This window comes from Pleurodeles waltl, chromosome 1_1 (genome assembly GCF_031143425.1).
Source record: "Pleurodeles waltl isolate 20211129_DDA chromosome 1_1, aPleWal1.hap1.20221129, whole genome shotgun sequence".
NCBI lineage: Eukaryota > Metazoa > Chordata > Amphibia > Caudata > Salamandridae > Pleurodeles > Pleurodeles waltl.
The window spans coordinates 790,340,636-790,356,852 of record NC_090436.1 but is presented as its reverse complement, the minus strand read 5'-3'; the positions used below and the strand labels follow the sequence as shown (position 1 = coordinate 790,356,852).

The 16,217-nt window shown below is 46.0% G+C and overlaps 1 protein-coding gene across 11 annotated transcripts in view; it reads left to right on the top strand.

Moving 5' to 3' along the window:
• The window catches only part of AOPEP (aminopeptidase O (putative)), a 1,364,679-nt gene that overhangs the window by 294,088 nt on the left and 1,054,374 nt on the right, over positions 1-16,217 (top strand). For all 11 annotated transcript variants that reach the window (XM_069228080.1, XM_069228005.1, XM_069228042.1 and 8 more), the window contains one exon: positions 4,635-4,883. In XM_069228080.1, coding sequence (XP_069084181.1) covers positions 4,635-4,883 — 249 coding nt within the window. The remainder of the gene's footprint in view (positions 1-4,634; positions 4,884-16,217) is intronic.

Here is a 16,217-nt window from a genome sequence, read left to right as displayed (position 1 = left end):
GCACTGCAACCTCCAGTGGCTGAACCATAGAATATCCTGGGGTACTGGACCCCCAATGTCGGACACCCAGAAGAAAAGTCCACTCTGGACTCTCAAAGGAGAAGGACAAGCATGAGTCAAGGGTCTTCAGGACACGTAGCCCCTTCCCCCCGAAAAGTGGCCCTGCTGACCTGCAATCCACCCTAAAAGTGGCCTGCCTCCTGCTTCCAAGGGCACCTTTGCGCTCAGCTCTAGGCTCACCTATCTGCTCTGTACCCGGCCTCCCTGGGCACTGTACCGAACAACCAGCTGTGCACCAAGGGTCTCCGACCCCTTGCGACCTCTCCAGTGCAAGGAGACCTATGGGACTCACCTTGAAGTCCACATGTGAATTGCTTTTGCAGGTTGTCCCTGTCGCCTGTCCTGCACCAACTCCAAGGACTTTTCAGCAGCAGCTCCAGCCAGAACCGGGACTTGCCTGAACTTCCCCGGCTGGTCCATAGGACATCTCGATGACCTCAATCTACAAATGAAAGGAAACATTGGTAAACGCACTGACTGATCTTATATGCATTTTTAATTTTTCTCCTATTGATTCTTATGTGCGTAATTACGCACAAAAAGACTATTTTTGCTAAACTTTGAAAAATCATAACATAAAAAGTAGTTACCCAATTTTGATGATCTTGGTCTCAAGATTTTTATACAAATCTGAAGTATTTTTGTAATTTGGTCTTGAGTTGTTATTTTAAGTGTGTCCCCACATTTATTGATTCTGTGAATACAACAAATGCTTAGCACTTCTCCAAGACTGGCCTAACTACTCGACCAAGCTATCATAAAAATTAGAGCATTATGTGGTCTAATTTTTACCTCTGCAAAGCAAGGTGGGGTGCTTTGACTCTCTCTTTCTGTTTTATATATTTCTCTTATTAGCAGTCAGGCTAATTAAGATTGTTTACAAAAGAAGCAGGCTGAACCACAAATGGCTTCACATATTTTAGTGTTAAGCAGCCAAGTTAACAGCTAGACTAGATCCTGTGAGGAAAAAGAACAAGCTGTGGTGCACTTTGGTTGCCTCCTCTCCCTGCTTATAGCAACTCACCTATGGGCAAGAACCGCTACATCAACCTAATCTGGAATTTCATGGCTCTTCCTTTATCATTGCTGCAGTGTCCCAGCCTCCTTACCCCCTGTATGTACTATGGATAAAGCTTCCGTTGTGTACTTAGTGTTATATTCAAGGACTTTTGTTGGATGTTCCCTAAAGACATGTTGATTCGATGAGCCACTGTTTGATAAATGATTCATTTTGTGTTTATCTTCTCTGGCATACAGTTGCTGAGATAGATGGTGTAAGATTTCTCGTACCTCAAAAAATGGGTTAGTGTTAAAGTTTTAATGTATTACATTGCGCTTCTGGTTTGCCAGTGCAACCCTAATCATGATCATACCATGCTGAATTTGCAGAACCTATTAATAGAACATGTGAGTTGTGTATAAAAGCTCTTGGTCGTTAATATTGTCGGGTTCATTTTGCTCATTTCCATTGAGGTATATGGCATTTAGGGCTGCTGCTTGAGTGACTGTTTTATGTTTCCCTTGAGACCTTTGCCTTAGATTTCTCTCATGGGTATGCCATCACTCTTCATGAGTCTGACTCTTGTGTTTTGTCTAAGTTTTACTAATTAGGGTTAGTTTTATGATTCTGTGTTTCTGTAATTGAGCCTTCATGGTAATTTCATGCATGTTTCTCTATACCACATTTACTAAAATGTCTGTAGTAAATCTGTTTTGCCTCAGTTTCTTATCTTGAGCTCAGCTCTTAGTGTTTCTTCATTTATTTTGTTTTACTCTGATGAAATGCATGTTCCTTTCATGAAGACTGTAGCCTCTAACCGCTAGCTGTTTCTGTGATTTCAGAGCTAAATCAATTTGTTAAGATTTGGGGTGTTCATAATATTGGGGTTTGCCTCCAACAGTTGTATCTGCCACTCGCATATCTACCTTAAAATAAACTTGCTATTTACTCTGGCCTTTGTGAATTCCAACACACAGCCATGTTTCCAGTGTAATTGAACCCACATTCAGCAAGCCTGGGAGCAGGAACATTGTATGGTGTACCAGAAAGCACCGTCTGTGGAAAAAAAAAAAAATAATAACCAAGGCAGTTGTAAAAGATTTTTGGGCATTTATGTTTTGGGCAATTTTAACAAAGTGCAATATGTGGTTCACAGTTGATCACACATGTACACACTGATATAATGCTGTTGCTTTTGAAGCAAATTTTCTATATGCGGAAGTGTGTTTTCCTGACTCTTGTTAACTAGGCCTCAATCTGGTCCTAGCAGCTATATTTCCCGAAATGAATGTCACACTTGCCAGTCCTATTCTCTCCCGCTCCCATACATCTCACTGTCTGTCATTTCTGCAGCACGTGGTCAAGCAGAATATTATTGGCTTATTTCTTTTGTCATTACTGATGCTGTTTTCTATGAACTTTCCCTGGTTTAGTTACAAACTGGAATCACGTTGCAAAATCCTTTCATTAGTGCACTTCACCTTATTCATTCATAATAAATACATAGTAGGTTGCCGTTGTTCATGTACCTAGTTTGTTCCACCATTTCCAGATGATGTTAGCATGGAGGGAGTAAAATAAATACTCATATAGTGGGATAGTGCATAGGTGGTAAGGCAATATCATGTTTTATGAAAATATGCTCTGATTTGGTATACATGTAACATTTTCGATCATTTTAGACACATTCACTGATAAAACTGAGGTTTAAAACTGTCTCGGATTCATTGAATTGTGGGCATTTTGATTCAGGTAAATTTTGGGGTGTCAATATTGTGGTGTTCCCTGTGGCCACACAGAAGCAAATGTAAAGCTCTTTGTTGTGGCCTTCCATTTAATCATCTGCATTCTATGAGCCTGAAATCATTTAGCTTTCCTCACTATTCAAAGAGGGTGAGGTAATGTCTTGCGGCCACCCTGTACCTTGGCTAGATTGCCGGAGATTGTTCTTCTTCCACATCTCTTCTTCAACCCACAGCAGTGCCAGATTCTGAGAAAGACAGACACTCACCCTTACTGTCACCCTCAGACCTGATCATGAACGTGTTATCCATTCTTTCGATGTAAGAAATGCTATAGAAGAATTACTTTTGTGTTTTATTTACTTACATTTTTAGGCTTGAAGAGGGCAATTTGTTGAGAAATTATTTTTGAGTAGTGGGTTCTTCTTCCGCAAAAAAAAGAAACAAGATGAAATGAATTCATACCATGCCAATGAAAATAAACGTGGCACTCTAAAGAAGAGATTAATAAAGGCATTGATTTCCATTGTTGAGAGAGAAGGGAGAGGGGCAGCGTGGACCACACAAGGCTTTACCTGTTGTGAACTGTGGCCTCTCCCCAGACTCAAGAATGGTAAAAATAATAGCATATTACACCCTGCCCATATTCATGTATACTGTTTCTAATACACAAAGAAATTTGGAAAATTACAGGTGGAGATCTCTGTTCCGTCTTGATGGTATTTTCCAAATCTCTGGAATTCATTTCCCATGAGTGCATCTGTAAAGCTGCACGCCCGGTGTTTGTTTGCAGGCTTTCCAGGCGTATTTCAGCTACATTCATGTGAGTTTCCAAGCTGGAACCTATTCCAACTGTGCGATGTTTTCCATAGCAGAGAACTCTACAAAGGGGGAAGGAATAAAACCCCTGTGGAAAGGCGCATATTCTTTTTTCTCCTCCGGAAAACTATTTTCCCCATTGAGAAAGTCAATCCAAGCCAAATCTGGTGGTGATCCATTACCCACCCTGAAAAGGGACTTCTGCTTGCCCTTGGCTGGAGTAAAGATCTAACCCTTTTTAGAGTGAAAAGGGGAACGAGAGGAGTTTGTGAATGCTCACAAATGTATGTTTGTACACATTCACAAACTTCGAACGTTAACCACACCAATTTTCCCACTGTTTCAGGTCCAGAAAACGTCACTATCTTAGCGGAGATCTCTGCACTTTCAAATGGGGTTACGACTGCCAGGGATCTCTTTGTGAAATCCTGGCAGAGAGAAAATTCGGTTGTAGACATGTTTATGTCCATTTGTGAAAAAGGGCCCATACTTAAACGTCCTTTGAGAAACTAGTGTAAGTAATGCGAGACATCAGACTACACAGCGCCGACGATTAAACTCTTAAATTGGCTAAATCTTTACACTTGCACTTCTGAATTCATTTTTTCCATCTATTTAATCAACCTGTTTCCTGCTAACTTTGTTTTGATTAGTGATGCTAATTAATACCAGGCCATACCAGATTATTTTCAAAACATTAATATCTAATTTGGCTACGTTTGCCTGCCTTATTGAATCAGTCTTCTTCAATTTAAATACATATTATTAATCATATATGAGGTGACTTGTCTCATTCATGTTCACAAATTGTGGGTAAAATATATGGGGAAGAAGGTTGTATTTGATAGAATCACCATATGTTATATGCAGCAGTATTCAAATATATATATGTATATATATGTATGTATATATGTATATATATGTGTATATATGTGTGTGCATATATATATATATATACACATATATCAATGTTTTAAGTGTTTTTAATTCACCGATTGTACTTGATGTTTCAGATCGTGTAAAGGAAACTGTGATCACATGCCATACCCCTGCCGCCTCAGCAGTCCGGCAGCAGAAGGCCAAGTAGTCATTCCTCATCGGCTGTATGCCCCAGTGTGCTTTTTAAATCGCTGCAGAGGAAGTATTCTTCCACTCATCCCTCAGTGCCTCTCAGCTGCTCATGATACCCTGGGAACTCACCCGTTTTCCAGACTTGATGTATTGATCGTTCCTTCCAACTTCTCCAGTCTGGGAATGGCAAGGTACAGTTGATGGTTTTTACAATATTTTATTTAAAAAAAAAATCCATTGCGTTCATAAATGGAAGAATGAATCTTGCACATCCCATATAAGGGAGAGCGAAAGGTGTCTACCATTTGGTTATTGCTGGAAAATTGTGATTTGATTTGTTTGTAGTCACACAGTAGTGAGTCTAGCTCATGACTGGTTTTCCATTGACCAATATTGTGTTTACCAAGATCTGTACTGCAATATTCATGAGTTACCTAGTAAAGAGGTTTATTGGAGTTAATAAGAGGGTTAAATCGCTGACAAGGCAAACGTGTCTGTTTTGGTATCTTTTAACCGCCAAAAGTTATTTACATAAAAAGATACAAGGAAATCACCTTTCCATTCAGTTTGACAACAGAAAATATAACACTTAAATCGTCATTGACAAAAAAAAAATAAAAAAATCCAAAGAACGTTTTTCTGCACATCGGTAATGTTAGAAGGCAATACTGCTACGAGTGCTTTTCTAATGTTGTATTTTTCGCAAGCGAATGGGTGTTTTAGTGTAGAATCTCGCAGTAGAATACCTTACATTCAAGGTATCTCCTCATACTCTGTCGTCACTCACTACTAAAGACCATTACCTTTTAAAAGCCTCAGTAAAATGTAACAGAAATATTGCTTTTCAGAAGCGTCAACAAGGCAAAGGTTGAGGGTTGTATTGGCATTTGGTAGAAAGCGGACAATCAACAGACTTTTATAAATATGTAAGTTTCTCTTAACTTGTAACAGTAAAATGGTCACAGGAATGTAAACTATATTGAGTTGGCTGATTTATATGTGGGGCACAGTAGGATGGAATGGTAAATTGCTTGAAAATGTTAAAGGATTATTTAAACATTGAATAGATAAAAAGCGCATTTACTATAAGAGTTTTGGTTTCCTGATCGGCAATGATGTATTTTTTTCATCTGTGCTCATTAGAGACCTACTCTGTCAACTTCAACAACCGTCTAGAGTTTATTTTATTTTATATTTATATATGTGTGAGCGAGTTTATTTTATTTATATATATATATATATATATATATATATATATATATATGTGTGTGTGTGTGTGTGTGTGTGTGTACACATACAGTTCAAAATAGTATGAGAGGACTGTGCACTAAAGGAACAACTTGGTAAATCATTTCAAGGTAAATCTGTCTTCCAGTTCCACAGGCTAGAAAACTTCCCCGTGGTTAAGACATCGTGAGAAATTGCTCTCCTTCTAGACCGCGCCACAAATTTCAAGCATGACACTTAAATAGATGCAACTGTATTGACAAGCTGAGCTGAACTTGGGCCCCAAAACAAATAAGTTCAACTCTGAAATACCATCCAATCCATGTTGTGAATACAAAAAGGCCTATTGGTTAATAAAAACGTGAAATGGTAAACTGGTGTGACTTAAGATGAGAAGATTCATCATTATATATTTGCGTTCAGTAGAAACCAACACCAGTAGACCCACCCACCTTGCATAAAAGATAATTCACCATTGTATCCTCAATAGTTGTGCTTTTCGACCACAGGACTTGATGTGCCCCACTGATATGGCATATGTTGCTGCAACACAAGATGCAAAGTGAATTACTTTTGCCCCACTTGCTTTTAATATAGAATGCACTGGGTATGTACTATACTTAAAAATGTGACACTATGCTCAGCCTTCAAAGAGACCTGTTTCTTTCATCCATGATATTTACTCAGAGAGTCGGATAAAGGAAAGGTAAGCAATAAAATGATTTTCACACACACATGACAATGGCGGCTGGTGGGTTGATTACGACAGGTTGTAAATGCAGAGAAGAGGCCCTTTGACCATCTTGCCTGGAAAAAAGTCTCCCCAATATATTCCTAGCCTGGTAATCAGCTATGCAGAACGCTGGGTGATAAGGTTCATTATATACACACAAACACCTACGCACAGAATAACAATTGTAGAATGCAAAGTGTAAAACACGCAGGTTCACCAGACTTTAAAACAATACCAAGCTGCCCAAAGATGAATACATTTTGCTATCTGTTTGTTTATGAAGATCATATGGACAACATCTGGTGTTTCACAAATACAATAAAAGGCACAACAGTGAGATTTGCGTCTAAATCCTTCAACCATAAATATGGAGAAAAAAAGTCCACTGCGAACTCCTCACTAGCCCTAACATGACTCGTTGCTTTAGATCATTCAGGAATTCCAGGACTTCTCTTTTTTTTAGTGGAAATCAGATTTTCCTTAAGTAACTTTTTGTGTTAACAACGCTCCCAGTGCCAGCTTCATTAGCTAGTATTTTTCAATAGATCATTCTTTTTTTTATTTTTATTCTTTTAATATGCAAAAACAAGGTACAAATAATTACTGGCCAATATACATATAAAAACATAAACCTACTAAGGAATCAGAAAACTCGATAAAGGAAAACAATTGATCAAAGAAATATCTAATTAGAAATATGTCTGTAGTGGTGCCCCTTGAAATAAAAACATCAACGCCATCATTCTGTATTCTATAACTGTGCTACTCTTGTTCAATACATTCGTCATTCACTTTATGTATTTTTGAGAACTGAATAAGTTCAGAGAGTGATAGCCATGCTTCAGTGCACAAACATTGGCAAGCTGGTCCACCAAGCTTAAATGTCTGGAAGTTTACTTGAATTCAACTTCACTATTATTAAGGAACGTGTGAGGAGCATTCCACTAAAGACTAATTCTTGCACCGTTATCTTTCACTTTGAAACTTACCCCTCAACAAGACCTGGTATTTCTGTTTTCCATGTGGTTGTTCATTATAGAGAAATGAATACATGGAGAAAACAAAAAAAATCAACCTCCAGTACTTGTAAGTTGCCTTTTGGACCAGAACATGTGCTGCTATCTACCAGGAAATGCATGAAAGTACCTGCAACGGGCATTCAAGATGTTATTATTTAACCCGTGCAGGTAATTTGAAGTATATGATAGAAGCCTCATGCTAAAAGATATATCATAAGCAGATTAGGTGATGAATTAAAAGAGCATAGTCTACGCCATAAAGATAGAGTTAACTCCATCCTCCATTCTCCTTTCCACTTCTAGAAAATTCAGACTTTGGTGCCTATATTATGTTCTTGCGGCCAGGAATGGCAGCTGGCTAATCCTAGTCTACTTGAGGTTGTTGTATAAAGATATTTTGCCCTGTAATGACAGCTGTCTAAACCCAGTTTAATTGGATCTGTTGTATAAAGATATTTAGACCTGTTGCCATATGGGCAATAATTGAGACAGATAGAGTAAGAAAGTTCATCTTAGCAACCATAGGTTACTACTGTGGTTAATTACTTGATCTTGAAATAAGATCTTAACATGACCAGAATGAAAACAATCCCTCACTCTAGAAATAGACATGGCACTTCATTGTTGGCTAGGAAAGTTGTTGTTAAGTATTACAAGAGTCAAATAGTCTTGGAGTGACAGTTTCAAAAGTATGGTAGTAATATTAAAATATCAAAAATGAATCTTGTTGATCAACTAAATTTACCAAGTACATATAATGGATTGATTTTAGTGTACTGGGGATACAATAAGGAAGATTTGTTATCGAGATACATTTCAACATATGATTGATTAGTGCATAAACAAAACAGCTTGTTCTTTTTGATCTTATGAAGCGTGCAAAGGGCAACAACAATGAGACCAAATAATACAGATGTTTGTAAATCCCATACAACCTCCTGCCACAGGCCTCTTGAGCTTATGCTTTGGTTTTCTTTTTGCTAAATAAAACTAGTTAGCCTACTTCCACCTTTTGAAATAACTAGTAGGTAAATAATGTTGAGTGGAACAAAAGAAAAACAGAAAAAAATGGGCGAAACTGACATCTTAACAAGGGTTTAGGGACATATACATCCAGTAAATCAACAATATTTGTTTTATGCAACAAAAGGATGTAGTTGAGGTCGTACATGTCATCTACATTTTCAGAAAAATGTATTTTCAAATGACTTTTAGTCCGTAAATTATATTTTAATTTCAACAGTGTGGGGTTGCATACAGCTGTGGTGTTGAACAACATAATTTCCTTTTTTTAGGATGGTTGACCTTATATCCTCTATAATTGTTCATTAATGTCAAAGGACACTTGGGTACCCTGAATTTCAGTCTCCAAGAGCTATATCATCTGCATGCAATTTAATTTGATTGATATCGGGAGAACAATGCATTATCTGATTCACTGTGATTTTCGCCTGTACCATATATTTCATATTGATTATGTGATAGAATGATACGATCCTGCATCTAAAGGAAATTTATTTGGTTTTAAAGAACTGATGTGAATGTCAATTTAAAGGAAGTTTGAGAGATCACACCATTTAATATCCAAAACATTGCCATTACTGAATGATGTTATTTCCTCTGCTAATTATATACTAGTAATTTGGGAAGGCAGCAATTCTTCCTGTTTCTGTTCTAATCTGGATATTTACATTTACAACATAAGTTTCATAATTTTTTCTGTATCTGGTTCAAAAGCTTCAGAATGTGTACTAGAAAAGTGATCTTTAAAATAGGATTTATACTATTTTGAACAGTGGGGTTTACCCTCATCTCAGAATCAAAAATATGAATTCATTATATTCATTGCTTGTCTCTCACTGGTGGCATTCACCAAGAAGCATCCTGTTTTTTTTAATTCTCTTTATCAGCTCTGATCAATTACCTTAGCGTTTATTAGCCCCTTTAAAAAGTCCCTTAAAGCACAGTGAGCAGACCCAAGATAATGACATTTTGAGGTTGTGTGTATACAAAATAATTGTTCTTCCTCAAACAGATTTTTCTGAAAGCACTCCATGCTGATTTTTCAGTCTTTTCTTTTGAGCTGAACAGCTAATGACTTAGTGTCTGACTGTTGCTTAAATGAGGCGCTTCAGAAGAAGAAACTCCGTCGAATTTAACAGTGATTTATCTACTTTTCAAAAAGGGCAGCTGGCTATGTTTTTGGAATGTAATGACTAAGGAGACAACAGCATAGTCAGATAGAAAGCACTAGACTGCTTGGATAGAGCATTCTGTCACCAAATGGCCTCAAGTTTTGTAAACAAATAGGCGCTGTTATTGTTATTAATCTCAGTGATTCTCATTTTACCAGCCTCCAAGAAGGATTGAATAAAAGGATTATGTGGCATTCTGACCTGTGACTGAAGATCGTACACAGAGGTCCACAGCATGTTTCAGGCATGCAGTGATATCTTACTTGTAGTATGCTTATGTTTTGTTTGTATTGACAGTCTTGAAGAACCTGAGAGCTTCCTGTACATAACTGGTTCCAAGACTGTGTCCAAAAGTCAAGTCACTTGGATTCACCCTGGACACTGACCTCAACTTCGCCAAGAAACCAGGCCTGGTACCATCTCTCTACACTCAAGAACTTTATACCATTCCTCCCAGAAAGCCACTACAGAACTGCCATCCAAGTACTGATCCTCTCACGTCTGACCTGTTCCACAGCCACTCAGACTCCACACTGGCCACACTTAAGGGCCATCCAATGCCCCCTAGTACACTTCACAAAGGCTCTAGAAAAATATCACCACTCCCACCCTGATGGAACTCACTGACTCCTCTTGCCAGTCAACAACTTCTTCAGGACCAGCTGCATCATCAACAAAGCCACCATGAGTAGCATTCTGCACAATGGCTCTCGGCACACCCCGCCAGGACAAGATCAGAATGGAGACAAAGAAGCAAGCAAAAAAAAACAAAAAACAATGGGACGTGTCCAGTTCTACAAGGATCTGGGACAACATTCCTGTATCCAGCCGTACCTTATCACCCTATCCCAATTTAGGAAATGGACGAAGACTCTCTGTTTAAAGAACATTACCTCACAACATGCAGTCTGCCCCAGCTTCTCCATAATTATTGTTCTGACTGTATTTTTGCATTTGACCCTATACACAACTCTACTGCCTTTTAGCAAGTTTAGGTTATAAAAATAATAATAACATACATACTGAGATTCTAGTAGTTAACAACTTTTTGTCAATCTTTTGAAGACTATAAAAATGGAAGTTGTATGGATTATGGATGTGTGGTTTTCAACTATCTCTCAGGAATGGGCCAGTGCACTAGACCTTCTGCACCCATTGTTTTGTGATGGTCTGAAGGTAGGGTTCCTGCTTTTTAGGTCAAACTTGCATGTGCTGATGCCTGCACTCTGGCTTGCACACTTCTGTGTTCAGTAATGGGCTTGGAACCCGCCCATTGCTTACCATTTATGTGCATAATTGTTGCTCTTCTTTGCTGCCTTTTAATTGGGCAGCACTTAACATGCGTCACTTCCTATTCTTTCTGTGAGACATGACCCAAGCACAGATTATTTAAGTTTGATTAGTGTCCTTCCACTAACTATCCACTGCTTGGGCTGTGATTCAGGTACTATTTATTCTAAAATAAAAAGTGCTATGACTCAGTCAACGCTGCCTGTGTCATAGTACTTACTTTTGACCCCATACCCACCCCATCACTTTTTCTTCTTCCCCGACTCGCCCCTTTTTTCTTCCCCCTCTAGCCCACCCACCTGTCCCTGTTTCTTCCCCTCCCCTGTTTCTCCCCTTCCCACCAACTCTCCCTTCCCTGTTGCTACGCCCCTCCCAGCCACTCTTCCCTGTTTGTTCCACCTCCCACTCACCCTTCCCTGTTTGTTCCACCTCCCACTCACCCTTCCTTGTTTGTTCCACCTCCCACCCACCCTTCCATGTTTGTTTCTGCTCCCACCCTCCATTCCCTGTTTCTTACACCCACCCATCCTCCCTTTTCTGTTTCTTCCCTCCTCCCACCTGCCCTCCCTTTTATGTTTCTTCCCTCCTCCAACCTGCTTTCCTTTTTCCGTTTCTTCCCTCCTAACCACCCCCTCCCTTTTCTGTTTCCTTCCTCCTCCCACCTGCCCTCACTTCCCTGTCTCACTTCACTTTCCCCTTCTCTTTAGCCCTCCCTTCCCTGTTTCTTCACGCCACCCGCCCTCCCTTCCCTGTTTCTTCACAACACCAACCCTCCCTTCACTGCTTCTTCGTCCACCCACCTGCCCTCTCTTCACTGTTTCTTCAATTTCCCTCGTTCTCTGCCCCCACCCGCCCTCCCTTTCCCTCGTTCTCTGCCCCCACCCGCCCTCCCTTTCCCTCGTTCTCTGCCCCCACCCGCCCTCCCTTTCCCTCGTTCTCTGCCCCCACCCGCCCTCCCTTTCCCTCGTTCTCTGCCCCCCACCCGCCCTCCCTTTCCCTCGTTCTCTGCCCCCCCCACCCGCCCTCCCTTTCCCTCGTTCTCTGGCCCCCCCACCCGCCCTCCCTTTCCCTCGTTCTCTGGCCCCCCCACCCGCCCTCCCTTTCCCTCGTTCTCTGGCCCCCCCACCCGCCCTCCCTTTCCCTCGTTCTCTGGCCCCCCCACCCGCCCTCCCTTTCCCTCGTTCTCTGGCCCCCCCACCCGCCCTCCCTTTCCCTCGTTCTCTGGCCCCCCCACCCGCCCTCCCTTTCCCTCGTTCTCTGGCCCCCCCACCCGCCCTCCCTTTCCCTCGTTCTCTGGAACCCCCCACCCGCCCTCCCTTTCCCTCGTTCTCTGGAACCCCCCACCCGCCCTCCCTTTCCCTCGTTCTCTGGAACCCCCCACCCGCCCTCCCTTTCCCTCGTTCTCTGGAACCCCCCACCCGCCCTCCCTTTCCCTCGTTCTCTGGAACCCCCCACCCGCCCTCCCTTTCCCTCGTTCTCTGGAACCCCCCACCCGCCCTCCCTTTCCCTCGTTCTCTGGAACCCCCCACCCGCCCTCCCTTTCCCTCGTTCTCTGGAACCCCCCACCCGCCCTTTCTTTCCCTCGTTCTCTGGAACCCCCCACCCGCCCTCCCTTTCCCTCGTTCTCTGGCCCCCCCACCCGCCCTCCCTTTCCCTCGTTCTCTGGCCCCCCCACCCGCCCTCCCTTTCCCTCGTTCTCTGGCCCCCCCACCCGCCCTCCCTTTCCCTCGTTCTCTGGCCCCCCCACCCGCCCTCCCTTTCCCTCGTTCTCTGGCCCCCCCACCCGCCCTCCCTTTCCCTCGTTCTCTGGCCCCCCCACCCGCCCTCCCTTTCCCTCGTTCTCTGGCCCCCCCCCACCCGCCCTCCCTTTCCCTCGTTCTCTGGCCCCCCCCCACCCGCCCTCCCTTTCCCTCGTTCTCTGGCCCCCCCCACCCGCCCTCCCTTTCCCTCGTTCTCTGGCCCCCCCCACCCGCCCTCCCTTTCCCTCGTTCTCTGGCCCCCCCCACCCGCCCTCCCTTTCCCTCGTTCTCTGGCCCCCCCCACCCGCCCTCCCTTTCCCTCGTTCTCTGGCCCCCCCCACCCGCCCTCCCTTTCCCTCGTTCTCTGGCCCCCCCCACCCGCCCTCCCTTTCCCTCGTTCTCTGGCCCCCCCCACCCGCCCTCCCTTTCCCTCGTTCTCTGGCCCCCCCCACCCGCCCTCCCTTTCCCTCGTTCTCTGGCCCCCCCACCCGCCCTCCCTTTCCCTCGTTCTCTGGCCCCCCCACCCGCCCTCCCTTTCCCTCGTTCTCTGGCCCCCCCACCCGCCCTCCCTTTCCCTCGTTCTCTGGCCCCCCCACCCGCCCTCCCTTTCCCTCGTTCTCTGGCCCCCCCACCCGCCCTCCCTTTCCCTCGTTCTCTGGCCCCCCCACCCGCCCTCCCTTTCCCTCGTTCTCTGGCCCCCCCACCCGCCCTCCCTTTCCCTCTTTCTCTGGCCCCCCACCCGCCCTCCCTTTCCCTCTTTCTCTGCCCCCCCACCCGCCCTCCCTTTCCCTCTTTCTCTGCCCCCCCACCCGCCCTCCCTTCCCTCTTTCCCTGCCCCCCCAGACACCCTCCCTTCCCTCTTTCCCTGCCCCCCCAATCACCCTCCCTTCCTTCTTTCCCTGCCCCCCCAAACACCCTCCCTTCCTTCTTTCCCTGCCCCCCAAACACCCTCCCTTCCCTGTTTCTTCTACCCCCTCACCCACCCTCGTGTCCATGTTTCTTCTTCCCCCACCCTCCCATTGCTGTTTCTTCTTTCCAGTCCCAGTTTCTCCTTCTCCCACCCACCCACCCCTGTTTCTCCTTCTCCCACCCATCCAACCCTGTTTCTCCTTCTCCCAAAAACCCTGTTTCTCCTTCTCCCACCCAACCCTGTTTCTCCTTCTCCCACCCAACCCTGTTTCTCCTTCTCCCACCCAACCCTGTTTCTCCTTCTCCCACCCAACCCTGTTTCTCCTTCTCCCACTTACCCACCCAACCCTGTTTCTCCTTCTCCCACCCAACCACCCAACCCTGTTTCTCCTTCTCCCACCCACCCACCCAACCCTGTTTCTCCTTCTCCCACCCACCCACCCAACCCTGTTTCTCCTTCTCCCACCCACCCACACAACCCTGTTTCTCCTTCTCCCACTTACCCACCCAACCCTGTTTCTCCTTCTCCCACCCACCCAACCCTGTTTCTCCTTCTCCCACCCACCCACCCAACCCTGTTTCTCCTTCTCCCACCCACCCACCCAACCCTGTTTCTCCTTCTCCCACCCACCCACCCAACCCTGTTTCTCCTTCTCCCACCCACCCACCCAACCCTGTTTCTCCTTCTCCCACCCACCCACCCAACCCTGTTTCTCCTTCTCCCACCCACCCACCCAACCCTGTTTCTCCTTCTCCCACCCACCCACCCAACCCTGTTTCTCCTTCACCCACCCACCCACCCAACCCTGTTTCTCCTTCACCCACCCACCCAACCCTGTTTCTCCTTCTCCCACCCACCCACCCAACCCTGTTTCTCCCAACCCTGTTTCTCCTTCTCCCACCCACCCACCCAACCCTGTTTCTCCTTCTACCACCCACCCACCCAACCCTGTTTCTCCTTCTCCCACCCAACCCTGTTTCTCCTTCTCCCACCCACCCAACCCTGTTTCTCCTTCTACCACCCAACCCTATTTCTCCTTCTACCACCCAACCCTATTTCTCCTTCTACCACCCACCCAACCCTGTTTCTCCTTCTCCCACCCTCCCACCCATAACCCTGTTTCTCCTTCTCCCACCCTCCCACCCATAACCCTGTTTCTCCTTCTCCCACCCTCCCACCCATAACCCTGTTTCTCCTTCTCCCACCCACCCAACCCTCTTTCTCCTTCTCCCACCCACCCACCCACCCAACCCTCTTTCTCCTTCTCCCACCCACCCAACCCTCTTTCTCCTTCTCCTTCTCCCACCCACCCACCCAACCTCTTTCTCCTTCGCCCACCCACCCACCCCTGTTTCTCCTTCTCCCACCCACCCATCCCTGTTTCTCCTTCTCCCACCCACCCATCCCTTTCTCCTTCTAATCCCTGTTTCTCCTTCTCCCTCCCACCCACCCATCCCAGTTTCTCCTTCGAAATCACACCCACCCATCCCAGTTTCTCCTTCGAAATCCCACTCACCCATCCCTGTTTCTCCTTCTCCCACCCACCCACCCATCCCTGTTTCTCATTCAACCCACCCCTGGTTCTCCTTCTCCCCCCCACCCACCCACCCACCCCTGGTTCTCCTTCTCCCCCCCACCCACCCACCCCTGGTTCTCCTTCTCCCCCCCACCCACCCACCCACCCCTGGTTCTCCTTCTCCCCCCCACCCACCCACCCACCCCTGGTTCTCCTTCTCCCCCCCACCCACCCACCCACCCCTGGTTCTCCTTCTCCCCCCCACCCACCCCTGGTTCTCCTTCTCCCCCCCACCCACCCACCCACCCCTGGTTCTCCTTCTCCCCCCCCACCCACCCACCCACCCCTGGTTCTCCTTCTCCCCCCCCACCCACCCACCCACCCCTGGTTCTCCTTCTCCCCCCCCACCCACCCACCCACCCCTGGTTCTCCTTCTCCCCCCCACCCACCCACCCACCCCTGGTTCTCCTTCTCCCCCCCCACCCACCCACCCCTGGTTCTCCTTCTCCCCCCCACCCACCCACCCACCCCTGGTTCTCCTTCTCCCCCCCACCCACCCACCCACCCCTGGTTCTCCTTCTCCCCCCCACCCACCCACCCACCCCTGGTTCTCCTTCTCCCCCCCACCCACCCACCCCTGGTTCTCCTTCTCCCCCCCACCCACCCACCCCTGGTTCTCCTTCTCCCCCCCACCCACCCACCCACCCCTGGTTCTCCTTCTCCCCCCCACCCACCCACCCCTGGTTCTCCTTCTCCCCCCCACCCACCCACCCCTGGTTCTCCTTCTCCCCCCCACCCACCCACCCCTGGTTCTCCTTCTCCCCCCCACCCACCCACCCCTGGTTCTCCTTCTCCCACCCACCCACCCCCACCCCTGGTTCTCCTTCTCCCCCTTC